This window comes from Penaeus vannamei, chromosome 42, assembly GCF_042767895.1.
Source record: "Penaeus vannamei isolate JL-2024 chromosome 42, ASM4276789v1, whole genome shotgun sequence".
NCBI lineage: Eukaryota > Metazoa > Arthropoda > Malacostraca > Decapoda > Penaeidae > Penaeus > Penaeus vannamei.
Genome location: NC_091590.1, coordinates 13,643,856 through 13,659,661, shown reverse-complemented (window position 1 = coordinate 13,659,661; position 15,806 = coordinate 13,643,856). Strand labels below are relative to the sequence as shown.

Sequence of the window (15,806 nt, the reverse complement as noted above, 5' to 3'; positions counted from 1 at the left end):
TAACATTCTATAAGCGTGGGTTTAATTAGGTCAAACAGAACAAAGAGACAGGCATAGCCTCTCTCTCTCTGTCTCTCCATCAATTTTCTTCCCATCTTCTTCAGAAAACCCTTTTTCTTCTTTTTTAACAATCCTAATTTGATTTTCGGTCCGTCTCCCTCCCCCTCTCCCTCTCCTCTTTTTCCTCCTCTTAATTTCGAAATACTCGCGCCGCAGGTGATGTCAGCCGAGCCAGTCGCCCTCTGCTTTCGGCTAGATCAACCTTTAATGTCACTCCTGCCAAACTAGATTACAGAAATACCATTAGCTCAGCCAATTTCGTGCTGCGAAGTCTGTTCGGACTCGGGCGGGGGCGGGCGGGGGCGGGCGGAGGTGGGTGGGTGGGAAAATGTTGGCGTATCACAATGTTGGAAGATGCGCAAATAGATGGATGGGGGAGAATGGAGGGTTGTTGGGAGGGAGAGGGAAAGGGGATAGGATGGAAAGGGAGGGATAGAGAGGGAAAGGGGATAGGATGGAGAGTTGGAGTAGGAGAAGGGGAAGAAGGGGAGAGAGAAAAAAATGGATAGAGATTGTGGATACTTCAGATATGAAAACATCTCGAGTTCATTTAAGGCCGAAGCAGGAGTCTGGAGGCTGCAATTGATGGATGCAAAGGATATTGCAGGATTCGATTGCAAAAGGCGAAGGGTCTGATAGGTATGGCATTAGGCGTTAATTAATTAAGTCGCGGAATTGGCTCCGAAAATTTTCTCTTTTGACCTTTCCGTTTTCTTTCCTTTTCTCTACTTGATTTCACATTTTTCTTTTTCTACTCCCTTATTTTGCTTTCTTCATTGTTTTCTTTACTTTTACCTTCACACATGTTTTTTTCTTCTGTATTCTCGCTCTCATTTTTATTTTCTCGAGTATTTTTCCCCGTTTACTATAGATTCGTCTGAGCAGAAATGGGAAGGGAGAAGGGGCAGATAAAGATTGAGGGAAGAGGAAGGGAGAGAAGAAATGGGAAGGGAGAAGGGGCAGACAAAGATTGAGGGAAGAGGAAGGGAGAGAAGAAATGGGAAGGGAGAAGAAGGGGCATATAAAGATTGATGGAAGAGGAAGGGAGAGAAGAAATGGGAAGGGAGAAGAAGGGGCAGATAAAGATTGAGGGAAGAGGAAGGGAGAGAAGAAATGGGAAGGGAGAAGGGGCAGATAAAGATTGAGGGAAGAGGAAGGGAGAGAAGAAATGGGAAGGAAGAAGGGGCAGATAAAGATTGAGGGAAGAGGAAGGGAGAGAAGAAATGGGAAGGAAGAAGGGGCAGATAAAGATTGAGGGAAGAGGAAGGGAGAGAAGAAATGGGAAGAGAGAAGAAAGGGCAGATAAAGATTGAGGGAAGAGGAAGGGAGAGAAGAAATGGGAAGAAAGAAGGGGCAGATAAAGATTGAGGGAAGAGGAAGGGAGAGAAGAAATGGGAAGGGAGAAGAAGGGGCAGATAAAGATTGAGGGAAGAGGAAGGGAGGGAAGAAATGGGAAGGAAGAGGAAGGGGCAACGGAGGAGAGGGAGAGAAGGTAGGAGGATGGAGAGAGTAAGTGCGAAGAAAAGGGAAGGGAGAGAAAGGGACCGAAAGGAAAGGAGAATAGGAAAAGAGGGAGAATCGGGAGAGAGAGTAATGGAGAGACAAAAGGAAGCGAAATGAAAGAGAGATAGAAAGAATAGAAAGAAAAACATCCTCCTCTTCCCCCTCAAAAAAAGGAAGAATAACGTAGGAGACAATAGCAGCTCTCCTTCGCGATATTTTTTTTCTTTTCCTTCTTTCTCTCCTTTTCTTTTTCTTTTCCTTCTTTCTCTCCTTTTGTTTTTTCTTTTCCTTCTTTCTCTCCTTCTCTTTTTCTTTTCCTTCTTTCTCTCCTTTTTCTTTTTCTTTTCCTTCTCTCTCCTTTTTCTTTTTCTTTTCCTTCTTTCTCTCCTTTTTCTCCTATTTCTTTTTCTTTTCCTTCTTTCTCTCTTTTTTCTTTTCCCTCTTTCTCTCTTTTTTCTTTTTCTTTTCCTTCTTTCTCTCCTTCTCTTTTCCTTTTGTTTGTCATCGCGAGGAAGCAAGGGACGATAGACTGATGTAGGGAAAGGCGCCGTTAATATGCGAGCGAGCAGCGCGGACCGACGAGCAGGAATTGGAAGCCAGGTAGACTGCGCATAGATATATCGGCATTAGGCTAGCTTCTCCTTTTCTATAATGGCCAATTTGGTTCTCCCTCGGTGCGTTCACGTGTGCGTTCTTATGTACGTACACGCGCACACGCCCGTACTTATATATTCACATAGATAAATGCACTCATGTTCACAATGTTTGCTTATACTCGCATGCACATGTACACATACATACACACACACAAACTAACGCAGGCACACACACGCACACAAACAAACGAAAATACACGCACACAAACAAACGAAAATACACACACACACACACGCATTCAAACAAGTAAACAAACAAAAAAGCAAACAAACAAACAAACACAAAGACACCCGCGCTTCAGAAACCAATAGTTGGAAGCGCCAATTAAATTGCAAAAAATGATATCGTATTCTCGGAGGTCCGGCGCACCGTGTTGGAGATGCGTTGGTGTTATATGACGGCCCGTTAGGCAGAAGAAAAAAAAATTGATGAAAAATGGCAGACGACGTGATGTGCAAACGGGAGCATTTTTGTCGTATGCTTCTTTTGATTCTTCTTCTTCTCTTCTACTCCTTTTTCTTCTTCTCTTCTACTCCCTCTTCTTCTTCTATTCTACTCCTTCTTCTTCTATTCTACTCCTTCTTTTTCTTCTTATTATTCTCATTCTTCTTTTCTTCTCTTACTTTATACTCCTTCTTTTTCTGCTTCTTCTCGCCCCCCTCGTCTTCTCCCACCCCCTTCTTCATCTTCTTTTTCTTCTTCTTCTTTCTTCTTCCTCTTCCATCTCTTCCCCTTCTTCCATCTTCTGCATGAGGACTATTTCCGGAGTTAGAGGGTTAAGGGGGTGGGGGGGGGAGTTGGGGTAGAGGTTATGAATTGGGGGGGGGGGGTCAGTTGGGGGTTGAAGGTATGTGGAGGGACGGAGGGGTAAAGGGTGGGGGGTTGGGGTTTGGGAACCGCTATCGTATTTTGAGTTCGACTCCCCAACCCCCCACCAAGGACCTGGGAGAAGACCCACTTCTCTGAATACCAAGGAGGAGGAGGAGAGAGAGGAAGAGTGGGGAAGGGTGGTAGAGGAAGAGGAAGAGGAGGAGGAGGAGGAGGAGGAGGAGGAAGAATAGAAATAGGAATAGGAATAGGAATAGGAGGAAGAAGAAGAGGAGGAGGAGGAGGAAGAGGAAGAAGAAGAATAGGAGGAGGAGGAGAAGAAGAAGAAGGAGAAAGAAAAGTAAGATGAAGATGAGAAAGAAAGGAAGGTGGAGGAGGAAGAGGAGGAAAACTACAGAAAAAATGCAAAGAAAAAAAAAATAACATAACACCCCCCACCCCACCCCACCCCACCCCCCATGCACACCCACCCCGCCCATCCCAGCCTTCGTCTCCTTCGGTTCCTTAAGCATTCCGCCCACTCCCTACGCGGACGATGGTCGCGGCCTTGTTTATTGCGCGGAGGGATCTTAATTGGCGGAGGCGGTTGAGCGTCGCCTTTGGAGGGGAGGGGGCCAGGGTGGTGGCAGGGGGGGGGTATTCGAAGGGGGAAGGAAGGAGGGAGATCTACAAAGGGGGAAGGAGGGAGATCTACAAAGGGGGGGGTGGCGTTTGTTTGCTGTATCAGGGGGGTTCTGTCTATATATTGCGATCTATCTTCTGGTTTCTTTCCTCTCTCTCTCTCTCTTTCCTTCTCGCTTTCTCTCTCTCTCTCTCTCTCTCTCTCTCTCTCTCTCTCTCTCTCTCTCTCTCTCTCTCTCTCTCTCTCTCTCTCTCTCTCCTCTCTCTCTCTCTCTCTCTCTCTCTCTCTCTCTCTCTCTCTCTCTCTCTCTCTCTCTCTCTCTCTCTCTCTCTCTCTCTCTCTCTCTCTCTCTCTCTCTCTCTCTCTCTCTCTCTCTCTCTCTCTCACACACACACACACACACACACACACACGCACATGCTCATGCACACGCACACGCACACGCACACGCACACGCACACACGTGTACATATAAACACAAACACTTACGTTGATAAACACATACATACATACATATATACATACACACATACACACATACATACGCATATATACATGCATACATACATACATGCATACATACATACATACATACATACATACTTACACATACATACATGCATACACATACATACATGCATACATATGCACATGCCTGTACACCCACTCCGGGCCGCCCGCGCAGGCCGCCGCCCGCGAGCGGGGCTGCAGCTTCCCGTGCGCGGCGCGCGAGGCAGCGACCGGACGCGAGCGGCCAGCCGGCGAGCGAGAGAGCGATGCACAAATTCAATAAATTAGTAGCTGGATGTAATCCTCCGGTGGAACTTAATTACGTTAAGTGTACACCTTTGCATTCGGAAGTACAAAGCAGGCGTGCCAGTGTTATAAACGCGTTACAGTTTTACACTTTTATTCGGAGAACCGATGTTTTTCGCTTTTTTATTTTCGTTCTTTTCTTCTTTTTCTAGTATTTTTAGGATGGGGTGGACTGGCCTCTTGATAGGTGAAAGTATTATCTATTTGAAGTGCGATATATTTATGTTTTTGGTGTTTTAGACCGGAATTACTTGAGAAGAACGTATGAACAATTTCTTTCTTGCTGTTTTGACGGGTGCATGATAAGCCACTTGGGCGCATACTAAGATTAAATTTTAGAACTTTTTTTTCTTGTGTTGCTTTTCTATTTTTTAAATGTGAGGAGAGAGGGGATAGGCAAGGAAGGGAGGGAGGGAAGGGGGGGAGAAAGACAAGAGAGGGAACAGGTGTGTCTGTGTGTGTGAGACAGGCAGAGAAAATGGAGAGAAATGTTTTTTATAGAGAGTGAGATGATAAATCCCAAGAAATCCAGTGCTCTGACTTTGCTTTTTTCCCGCCAGTGCTGCGCCTTCAGGTGGTGGAGACGCGCAACGTGGCCGCCGTCACCTTCCCTTCGCCGGGAGAGACGTGGCTGCAGCCGCCGCCCACACGCCCCTCGGACCTCTCCGACGCGCCCACGGGACACCCCTCGACCACCTCGGGAGAGCTCGACGCCCCCGCCGTTGCCACCTCCTCCTCCTCGGCGTCGTCGGCGTCGTCGTCGTCGTCCTCCTTCGACCCGACGAACAGCCTGCAGGACCCCGAGACGCCCCCGCCCGCGCCCCAGGACACCATCACGCTCCCCCCGGAGGCGCTGCTCGAGAACTCCGAGAACGGCCTCGTCAAGATGGTCTTCTTCAGCTACGACGGCCTCCACCACCTCCTGCAGCCCGACGGGAGGTCCTACAGGATCAACGAAGCCAACTTCAAGGTGACTTTTTCCTCGATGTCTGTCCCGCGGCATTGCCCTTGGTTTCGCTCGGAACTGACTGTTTCTCTTTGTGGTTCCTCTTCGGGCTGTTTGTATTTTTTTCTCCAATGATTTCCTTTTAGACCCAGATCTGATTTTGAAAATTAATCCGTGACATTACAAACTGCATTTCGTAATTTCAAAATGAAATAGGGTTATAAGCCACGTACATTGCAGTAAATTCTGTTACATTAAAAGTTATAACAACGATGATAATGATGATATGAGTAATAATAGTAATAATTATGATAATGATAATGGTAGTAATAATGATAATGAAAAAAATATAACAATAACAGTCATTAGTATGATTATAAAACTAATAATTATGAAAATAGGCAAACATGCAAATGAGTATATAAACAACACAAACCAAAATGACGCCCCTGTGATAACTCCCCCTCTCCGCCAGGGCGTGAACGAAACCCGCGTGCTGAACTCCCGCGTCGTGTCGGCCTCCCTGGGCGCCGGACGTCACATTGAACTGCCGGAGCCTGTCGTCCTCACGTTCACCATGATCAGGACAGTGAACGTCACCAACCCCGCCTGCGTCTTCTGGGACTACACCACCAGGTAGGAGCTTGTGGTCCACGTTTTCTGTGGGTGGTTTTAGTCTCCCCTTTTATCTGTGGTTTACGTTTTCTTTGGAGGGAATTTGGGTTCCCTTTTTCTTTTCTGTGGCGTTTTCCCCCTTTTCTTTGATTTGGGTATTTGTAGCTTTATTTTTGGGGGGAGGGAGAGGGTTGTTTGTTTTCGCGTGGCTCTCTAGTTGTGTTCATTATTTCATCGTTTGAGTTTTAGGATGCCTTTTTTGCGACAAATTGTTTATTGAGAAAACGGAGGGATTAGGATAAAAAAAAATCGTGTTTTCGCTGTGCGGATTACGACGTAGAAAAATGATGAAGAAAATTATAGGTAAGAAGGGAAACAAGAGGTGCAAATCCAGAAGGAAGAAGAACGCTAGAAATAAAGAAAAATACAAGTGTGAGCATCATTAAAGTTAATGAATAAGGGAGAGAGGCGAGTTTTCCAGGTGCGTTCCCAGCCGGTGTCTTGAGGCGGTTGTATCCCTTGCCTGTCTGGGTGATAGTCGCCTGCCTCGGCCACTAACAGCCTTATCTCTGTCAGCTTCGATAATAATGTTGCAGACGCTTTGCATGTTGCAGGGAATGTTGCTTTGCTCTTTTTTATCTTCCATTGTCAAGGAGGATGATAGTTGTATGACTGTTAGCGGAGATAAAGAGGCGTTCGATTGAGATCTGTGGTTGGGGGCCGCTTGGGTCTGCGGGTTGGATTTTTTTTTTCTTTTTGTTTTGCTCTCTTTTTCTTTCACTTTACATCGCTTTCTTTGGCTGTTGTTCTCTCTCTCTCTCTCTCTCTCTCTCGTTCTCTTTATTTCGTTTTAATTTCTCTCTCTCTTTCTCCTTCTTTTCCTCTCTCCTTTTCATATTTTCTCTCTCTCTCTCTCTCTCTCTCTCTCTCTCTCTCTCTCTCTCTCTCTCTCTCTCTCTCTCTCTCTCTTCTCTCTCTCTATCTTTCTCTCCTTCTCTTTCTCTCCTTTTCATATTCTCTCTCTCTCTCTCTCTCTCTCTCTCTCTCTCTCTCTCTCTCTCTCTCTCTCTCTCTCTCTCTCTCTCTCTCTCTCTCTCTCTCTCTTTCTCTCTCTCTCTCTTCTCCTCCTCCTCCATCACCATCATCCCCTCCTTTTCATCCTCCTCATCCTCATCCTCAACCCCCAACTCCTCCTCTTCCTCCTCCTCCATCCCAACTCCTCCTCCTCCACCTCTTCCTCCCACCTCCACCTCTTCCTCCCACCTCCTCCTCCCACCTCCTCCTCCCACCTCCTCCTCCTCCTCCTCCTCCCACCTCCTCCTCCTCCTCCTCCCACCTCCTCCTCCTCCTCTCCTGCGCAGGGCCATTGCATGACGGAGATAAAAGTGTTAACCAGCAGTTCTCTCTCAAACGACCCCAAGGTTGTCAGGCGTCGTTCGTATCAGCAGCTTTTGGGGATGGGCGGCGTGACAGAGGGGAGGGTGGGGAGGGGGAGAGGGGAGGATGGGAGGATGGGGAAGGGGAGAGGGAGGGGTGAAGAGGGGAGGTGGGAGGGGTTAACAGGGGAGGTGGGAAGGGGTGAGGAGGTGGGAAGGGGTGAGGAGGTGGGGAGAGTGAGGAAGGGAGGATGGGGGCGGGGGGTAAGGAGGGGATAAACTGCACGCAACATACACATACCCCACTCGCCGGGAGGGGAGGGGGAAGGGGAAAGGGAGATAGGGGTAAGCTGCACGTCACATTGTGTACATTCGCTCACATACTCGGGGGCTGACAGCCTAGGGTGGGGAGGGGGTGGGAGAGGTGAGAGAAGGGGGGCAGGGGGGCGTTTGATCTTGAGAAATGATGAACGTGGGCGGATGCGGGATTTGATTGAATATTAATTAGGTTCGTTAGATTTCGGATGGCTCCTGGTGCAGTGTCGCCCCTCCACCCCCCCCTCTTACCCTCCCTCTTCCGATTTCTCCCCCCCCTACTCCCGCACTTACCTTCATCTTTTCCTCATCTTCCCTCATTCTTCCCCCCCCCACCCCTCTTAATCCTCTTTTTCTTAAACTCTTTCTTCTTCATCTTCCTTTTTCTTCTCCCATATTTTAATCCTTTTATTTCCTTCCACCATTTTCATCGCCTCCTGTTCATCTTTCTCTCCCCCTCCCCCATATCCAACTTTTCTTCCTTAGTTATTATTTTTGCCTCTCTCTCTCTCTCTCTCTCTCTCTCTCTCTCTCTCTCTCTCTCTCTCTCTCTCTCTCTCTCTCTCTCTCTCTCTCTCTCTCTCTCTCTCTCTCTCTTTCTCTCTCTCTCTCCCTCTTCTCCCTCCCTCCTTCCTCCCTTCCTTCCTCTCTCATTCTCCCTCTCCCTCCCTTCCTCCCTCTTCTCTCCTCCCTTCCCCCTCCCTCTCCTCCCTTCCCCCTTCCCCCCTTTCCCCCCCTCTGCCCAGCCCATTCAGTGATGGAAAAATGAATAAGCACCGTAAATGGCGCCCTGACCTGCTTACGCGAGCAAATGTTATTTCGCCATTCGACAGCACCGCCGGACACGACTTCTCCCGCCGTCGACAGGGCTTAAAATCCGCGTCGTTTGGTGTTTGTGTTTGTTTGTTTGCTGTGTTTATTGTTTTGTTTGTTTATTGTTTTGTTTGTGTTTGTTTGTTTACTGTGTTTATTGTTTTGTTTGTTTATTGTTTTGTTTGTGTTTGTTTGTTTACTGTGTGTGTTTATTGTTTTGTTTGTGTTTGTTTGTTTACTGTGTTTATTGTTTTGTTTGTGTGTTTGTTTATTGTTTTGTTTGTTTATTGTTTGTCCAGTGTTAGTTTTTTATTGTCTTGTTTAGTGTTAGGGTTAACTGTTTTGTTGAGGTTTGTTTGTTTTGTTTAGTGTTGTTTTTTATTGTCTTGTTTAGTGTTAGGGTTTATTCTTTTGTTTGATGTTTGTGTTTATTTTGTTAATTGTTTTAGGGGTACTCATTTTCCCCTTTATTGTCTGTTATGATTTTATTGGTTATTTTCTAATAAAATCAAGTGGGATTGTGTTTTTTTAATTATTGACGTCGTTCAAGGTTTATGTTCGTGTTTGTGGTATTGACTGTGTGTGATTGTGTGATTTAGTGGCTGTGTATGTGCATGTGAGTGTCTGCATGTACGTTTATGTTCGTATTAGTGATTGTGTGCGATTCTGTGGATTAGTGACTGTATTTGCTCATGTATGTGTATGTGCGCGTCTGTATGTATGTGTATGTGCGCGGCTGTATGTATCTGTATGTGCGTCTGTATGTGTGTGTATGTGCGCGTCTGTATGTATGTGTGCGCGCGCGTCTGTATGTAGGAGTATGTGCGCGTCTGTAGGTGTATGTGCGTATGTATGTTTATGTGCACACAATCAAACGATTTTTTGATTGGGCGATCACAGCCTGCGCGCCTACCCGATCGGAAGGAGGATTGGGATAACACCAAAGGCCGAATCAGCGACAAGACACTCAGGTCGAATCATTGCGGTCACGGTGGCTGAGTCGCCTTGTTAGTGCTCTGCGTGTGTGTTTGTGTGCGTTTGTGATTGTGTGTATGTTTGTGATTGTGTGTGTGTTTGTGATTGTGTGTATGTTTGGATGTTTGTGATTGTTTTTGTGTGTGTTTATTTTGTAATTGTGTGTGTGTGTGTGCTTGTGTTTGTGTGTACTTGTGTGTGATCGCGCGCGTGTGTGTGTGTGTGCGTGTGAATGTGTGTTTTGTCTTCGGATGTTATCATCGGGTTCATTAATCTTGTGATTATGGCTGACGAGGCAGAAGAGGAGCCGCTGTGATGAGGGGAGATAGGGTGGGGGTAAGGATGGAGGGGAGAGGAGATGGAGATGGGAGAGGGAGGGTGAGGGAGGAGGTGGGGGGCCTGTGGGTAAACAGCGCGACATATTGGTGACGGCCTCATGAATTCACAATGAAGCGTCACCTACTTTACGAACACACACACACACACTCACAAACTCACTCACTCACACTCACACTCACACTCACACTCACACACACACATACACACATACACATACACATTATTGCTGATTTCAGTGATAGTTTTGATAATGATATCGGTAGTAGTAATTTTGATAATCGTATCAGCAATGATAATAAAGATAGTTAACAAAACAAGGTAACGAGCGCCAAATATTTGAACAAATGGAGACAGACAGACATTCAGAGGTAGGTAAGCAGACAAACAGACGTACATGCACATAGACTGACAGATAAATAGACATACTTACACACAGACATACAGATGAATAGAAATAAATACACAGACGAATAGGCATAACTACAGACAGACAAACAGATATAAATACACAGACGAATAGGCATAAATACAGACAGACAAACAGACATAAATACACAGACGAATAGGCATAAATACAGACAGACAAACAGACATAAATACACAGACGAATAGGCATAAATACAGACAGACAAACAGACATAAATACAGACAGACAAACAGACATAAATACAGACAGGCAAACAGACATAAATACAGACAGGCAAACAGACATAAATACAGACAGACAAACAGACGTAAATACAGACAGACAAACAGACATAAATACAGACAGGCAAACAGACGTAAATACAGACAGACAAACAGACGTAAATACAGACAGACAAACAGACATAAATACAGACAGACAAACAGACGTAAATACAGACAGACATAAATACAGACAGACAAACAGACGTAAATACAGACAGACGTAAATACAGACAGACACAAATACAGTGAGTTCCCCATCTCTCCCGCAACCACCGGCACCTTCGACGAGCTGCCCGAATTAACGAAGTCTTGACGACTCTTAATTGATAGGCCAACAAGGGAATAAAGCTCAGGGGAAGGAAGGGGAACGGGAGATAAGGGTGGAAATCCTATGTCGGGATAGAGGCGGAGACGCCCTTAGCGCGATGGGGACTGGGGGGGACTGGCGTGGTGGAAAGGGGGATGGGGGTAGTGGTGGGGGTGGTGGGAGGCTGCCTCATTATTGGTCACACCTGTCGAGGAACGGAGGGGGGGGGGGGTCCAGAGAGGAGTAGGGAGTGAGGTTTTCTTGCTCTGTCGCTCCCTTTCGCCCTATCTTCTGTGCCTCTTTCACTTCCCGTTTGCTGGAAAGAGGAAGGGGAGAAGAGAGATGTATAATTAAGGAAGAGAAAGGGGGGGAGAGAGAGACGTATAAGGGAGGTAGAGAAGGGAAAGAAAAGGAGAGGCGGAGAGAAAGAGGGAAATAGAGAGGCGGAGAGAAAGAGGGAAATAGAGAGGCGGAGAGAAAGAGGAAAAGAGAGAGGCGGAGAGAATGAGGGAAAGCGAGAGAAGTGAAGAGTGGGTATTTTTTAAACTGTTAATACTAATGCATTTTTATTTAGTATTAACTGTGTATTTTTGTATCTGTAATAGGAGGGAGTGTGTAACAAGGATTGTGAGAATTCAGTGTTATTTTTTAATCTAGAAATTTCTTTCGTTTCATGTTTTTTTCGAATGTTTTTCTTTTTCCAAGAAGTGTATCTCATTATAACTTCCCTCTATTTTCCTATCGTTTGCTTTTAGAAGAAAAAAAAATGCAACTGCTTTTCTTCGCATCGGATCAGTGTGATTTCAGATGAAGTTACAACAATATCATTAGAATTTATCGAGTAAAGTCCAAAAGTCTGTATCTCTCCATGGTGGTTTTCGACGTTACGAACATCGGTTAAATCATGCGTGGATTTTCGGCCGTTGCTCTGTCGCTATGTAAGATGGTTGCTATTCTGCGATCGACTTAATTAAGAGTGGGATTAGTTTTAGCTGAGGTTTCATTGCCCTAGCTTCCCTTTTTGCCTCTCTCTCTCTCTCTTTCTCTCTCGTTCTCTCCTCTCTCTCGCTCGCTCGCTTGTTTTCTCTCTCTCTCGTTCTCTCTCTCTCTCTCGTTCTCTCTCTCTCGTTCTTTCTTAAATATATATATGGTTCATATATATATATATATATATATATATATATATATATATATATATATATATATATATATATATATATATATATATATATATATCTCGTTCTCTCCCTCTCTCTCTCTCTGTCTCTCTGTCTCTCTCTCTCTCTCTCTCTCTCTCTCTCTCTCTCTCTCATAGTTTAACTTTCTCTTCATTCTTTCTCTCTCTCTCATCTCTTTCTCTCTCTATGTTCTCTCTCTCTCTCTCATTCTCTCTCTCTCTCTCATTCATTCTCTCTCTCGCTCTCGAACTTATCCTTTATCTCCTTCGTGCCATCCTCCTCTTCTTCTCCTTCATCTGCTCCTCCTCCTCCTCCTCCTCCCTCCTCCTCCTCGTCCTCCTCCTCTTCTTCTTTTTTCTGTTTCTCCTCCTCCTGCCATCTCCTCCTGTCCCCATTAGCAACTCCAGACCTGCACATTCCACATTCATTCCTCTCTACATTTCCTCCCTTCCCGCTCTTGATTCCTCTTCCCCTTCCGTTCGTCCTCTTCCCGTCCCCTGCCTCTCATCGCCCTCCCTCCTACCCTCCTTCCGCCCTCATCCTTCCTTCCTTCCTTCCCCTCCCCCCTCTTCCCTCCTCCCCTCATCTCTTTTCCGTCTTCCTCCCTGACTCCTGTTTCCCCTTCCTCTCTCCTCCCCATCCTTCCGTCCCCTTCCTTTCAACTCTCTCTCCCCCCTCCACCTCTTACCTGTCCTTTTTTTCCCTTTCTCCTCCCATCCCATCCCGTCCCCTTCCTCCCCTCTTCCCTCCCTCCTCTCTTCCTCCTCCCTCCTCCTCTCCCCATCTCTTCCTTGCTTCCCCATCCCCTTCCTTCACCCCCTTCCTTCCCCTTTCCCTTCTCTTCCTTCCTTCTCCCTTCCCCTTCCCCTTCCTCCCTTCCTCCCTTCCTCCCTTCCTCCCTTCCTCCCTTCCCTCCCCTTCCTCCCCATCTATCCTTCTCTTCCCTCCTTGCCTATTTCACAGATTTTAAACTCCCCTTTGCCAAATGAGGTTAACTTGTCACGTTCGGCTGCAGGTGATAGAGGAAAGCGCTTGTTAGGGCGGGCGGTCGCTGGGCTTGATGGTGTCGTCAACTTATTTTTCTTTTTTACCTTTTTTTTCTTGCCTTTTTGGGGGGATTTTATTTTTCTCTATTTTTTTTTTTTTTTGGGGGGGGGAGCTGGGTGGGAGGGGGGAATCTTTTTTTTGGCACTTTTTTTTCTTCTTTATTGTGTTTTGCGACGAGAAGTTCGGGTTACCATAGTGATATAATGAGTTGGTAAGTTAGTCTCCTCGGGAATCTGGATCTGTATCTCTCTCTCTTTTTCTCTTTCTCATTCTCTCTATCTATCTATCTATATATCTATCTATCTGTCTATCTATTTCTCTCTCCCTCTCTCTCTCTATTTCTCTCTCCCTCCCTCCCTCCATCCATCAATCCATCCATCCATCCATCCATCCATCCATCCATCCATCCATCCATCCATCCATCCCTCTCTCCCTCCCTCCATCCCTCACTCCTTCCCTCTCTCCCTCTCTCCCTCTCTCCCTCTCTCCCTCCCTCCCTCCCTCTCTCCCTCCTATCTATCTATCTATTTTCATCCCCTTCCACCACGGTGTATAATCAGCAAGCCCACAAGGAGAGTTGTTACGGAACTCGCAAAGCAGCTCTATGGATCGCGCTGCACTTTCTCGCTTGCAGAAACACCGGCGCTCGATGTGGCCGTTTTGTGCTTGGGCCGAGATGAGGGGGGGGGGGGGCGGAGAGGGGAGGGGTTAGGACGATGGGAGGAAAGGGAGGGGGGGTTAGTGCGAGGGGGAGGAGGGGAGGGGTGTTAGTACGAGGGGGAGGAGGGGGAGGGGGGGTTAGTACGAGGGAGGGAGGAAGAGGGGGGTTAGTGAGGGGGAGGAGGGGGAGGGGGGGTTAGTACGAGGGGGAGGAGGGGGAGGGGGGTTAGAACGAGGGGAGGGGGAGGGGAGGGGAAGGGTTTAGGGAGATCCGGTGGAATGGGGTGGAGGGAGGGAGGGTGGGAGGGAAGGTAGGAGGGGGTGCATGCTTGCTTGATTGCTTTCATGTTCTGATAAGATAAGCGGAGATCGTGTACGCTTGTGCCGGTCGTGTGTGTGTGTGTGTCTGTGTTTGTATGTCTGTCTGTATGTCTGTCTGTGAGTGTCTGTAACCACGCACGTTATGTTGTTCCAAGATGATGAAGCGATTAACAGAGAGAGGGGGGGGGGAGACAACAGCTTCTACCACTTCAATTACAACAACAATAACTACCTCTAGAACTGAATTAGATGTAAATGAGTTTTTATCACACTTGCTGATAAAAGAGAGAGAGAGAGAGAGAGAGAGAGAGAGAGAGAGAGAGAGAGAGAGAGAGAGAGAGAGAGAGAGAGAGAGAGAGAGAGAGAGAATGAAAGAGAGAGAATGAAAGAGAGAGAGAGAGAGAATGAAAGAGAGAGAATGAAAGAGAGAGAGAGAGAGAGAGAGAGAGAGAGAGAGAGAGAGAGAGAGAGAGAGAGAGAGAGAGAGAATGAAAGAGAGAGAGAGAGAGAGAGAGAGAATGAAAGAGAGGGGGAGGTGTATGGCCGTTTAGTACAGTTCATGAGGCGAAGAATTTGCTTGAGAGGGAGAAAGAGAAAGAGAGAGAAAGAGATAAGGAGGGGAAATGAGACAGAACGAAAGAAAGCATACAGATACACGGACACACAAGTAGGTAAAGATAAAACGCTGCGAGTGCCACTGATCAGGGAAGGGGCACTAACTGTATACTTTAGGGGTGATGGCTGTCATAACAGTTTTCATCCTCCCCTCTCCCCTTTTTCTTCCTTCTTCCCTTTCCCCATCTCCCCTTCTCCCCTTTTCCTCGTCTCCCCTTCTCTCCTTTCTTCATCTGCCGTTCTCCTCTTCTCTCTTCTCCCCTTTATCCTCTATCTACCCGTCTTACCCTCGAGTCCTCTCCTTTCTCCTCATCTCCACTCTACCCTTCTCTCCTTTCCCCTTTTCTTTCCTCTCTCCTTTGTTCCCATCTCCCATTCTCTCTCTTATAGTTTCTCCCCCTCTCCCATTCTTTCCTTCCCTCCTTTCTCTCGCCTTTTCCCCCTTTCCCTTTTTCCCCCTCCCCCTCTTTCACCCTTCCCCCATTCCACCATCTTCCTCCCCACAGCAAGGTAGTATCCTCATAAACACCCAGTCATAATGTTTACCGCTGGTATCACCTGGTATTTTGCTGGTATTTACCCCCTTTACGTGCATTATGGGTATTAAGGTACCAGCGTCATGTTAAGGACCACCATGGAGCTTTTTGTGTTTTGTGTTTGTTTGCTTTTTGTTTAGTTTTGTTTAGTTGTTTACTTTGAGCGTGCTTTCCCGCTTTCATTCGTTTTTTTTTTTTTTTTTTTTTTGGGGGGGGGTTATCCACGTGTGCCTTTTTTCTCTTTCTTTCGCTCTGTCTCTTCTTGTCTTGTCGTTTGCGTCTTGTTTGTTTTTCTCTTTTTTGTGTGTTTTTCTTCTTATTCTTTTGTTTGGTGTTTATTTCGTTATTTGTCTTTCTTTGCTTTATGTGTCTCTTCCTTTCTCCTCCTCTCTTCTTCCTTTTTGTCTCTTCCTCTTCCTTCCTTCCTCCCTCTACTCTCCTCTTCCTTCTCTTTTCTTCCTTTTCCTTCTCTTTTCTTCCTTCTCCTCTCTTCTTCCTTCTCCACCTCTCCTCCCTTCTCCTCTCTTCTTCCTTCTCCTCCTCTCTTCTTTCTTCTCCTCCTCTTTTCCTCCTCTTTTCCTCTCCCT

General features: G+C 46.6%; 1 protein-coding gene across 8 annotated transcripts in view; it reads left to right on the top strand.

The window, feature by feature from the left end:
* LOC113806045 (latrophilin Cirl) overlaps nt 1-15,806 on the top strand; it is a 178,103-nt gene that overhangs the window by 131,665 nt on the left and 30,632 nt on the right. For all 8 annotated transcript variants that reach the window (XM_070118768.1, XM_070118762.1, XM_070118766.1 and 5 more), the window contains 2 exons: nt 5,047-5,456; nt 5,908-6,068. In XM_070118768.1, coding sequence (XP_069974869.1) covers nt 5,047-5,456; nt 5,908-6,068 — 571 coding nt within the window. The remainder of the gene's footprint in view (nt 1-5,046; nt 5,457-5,907; nt 6,069-15,806) is intronic.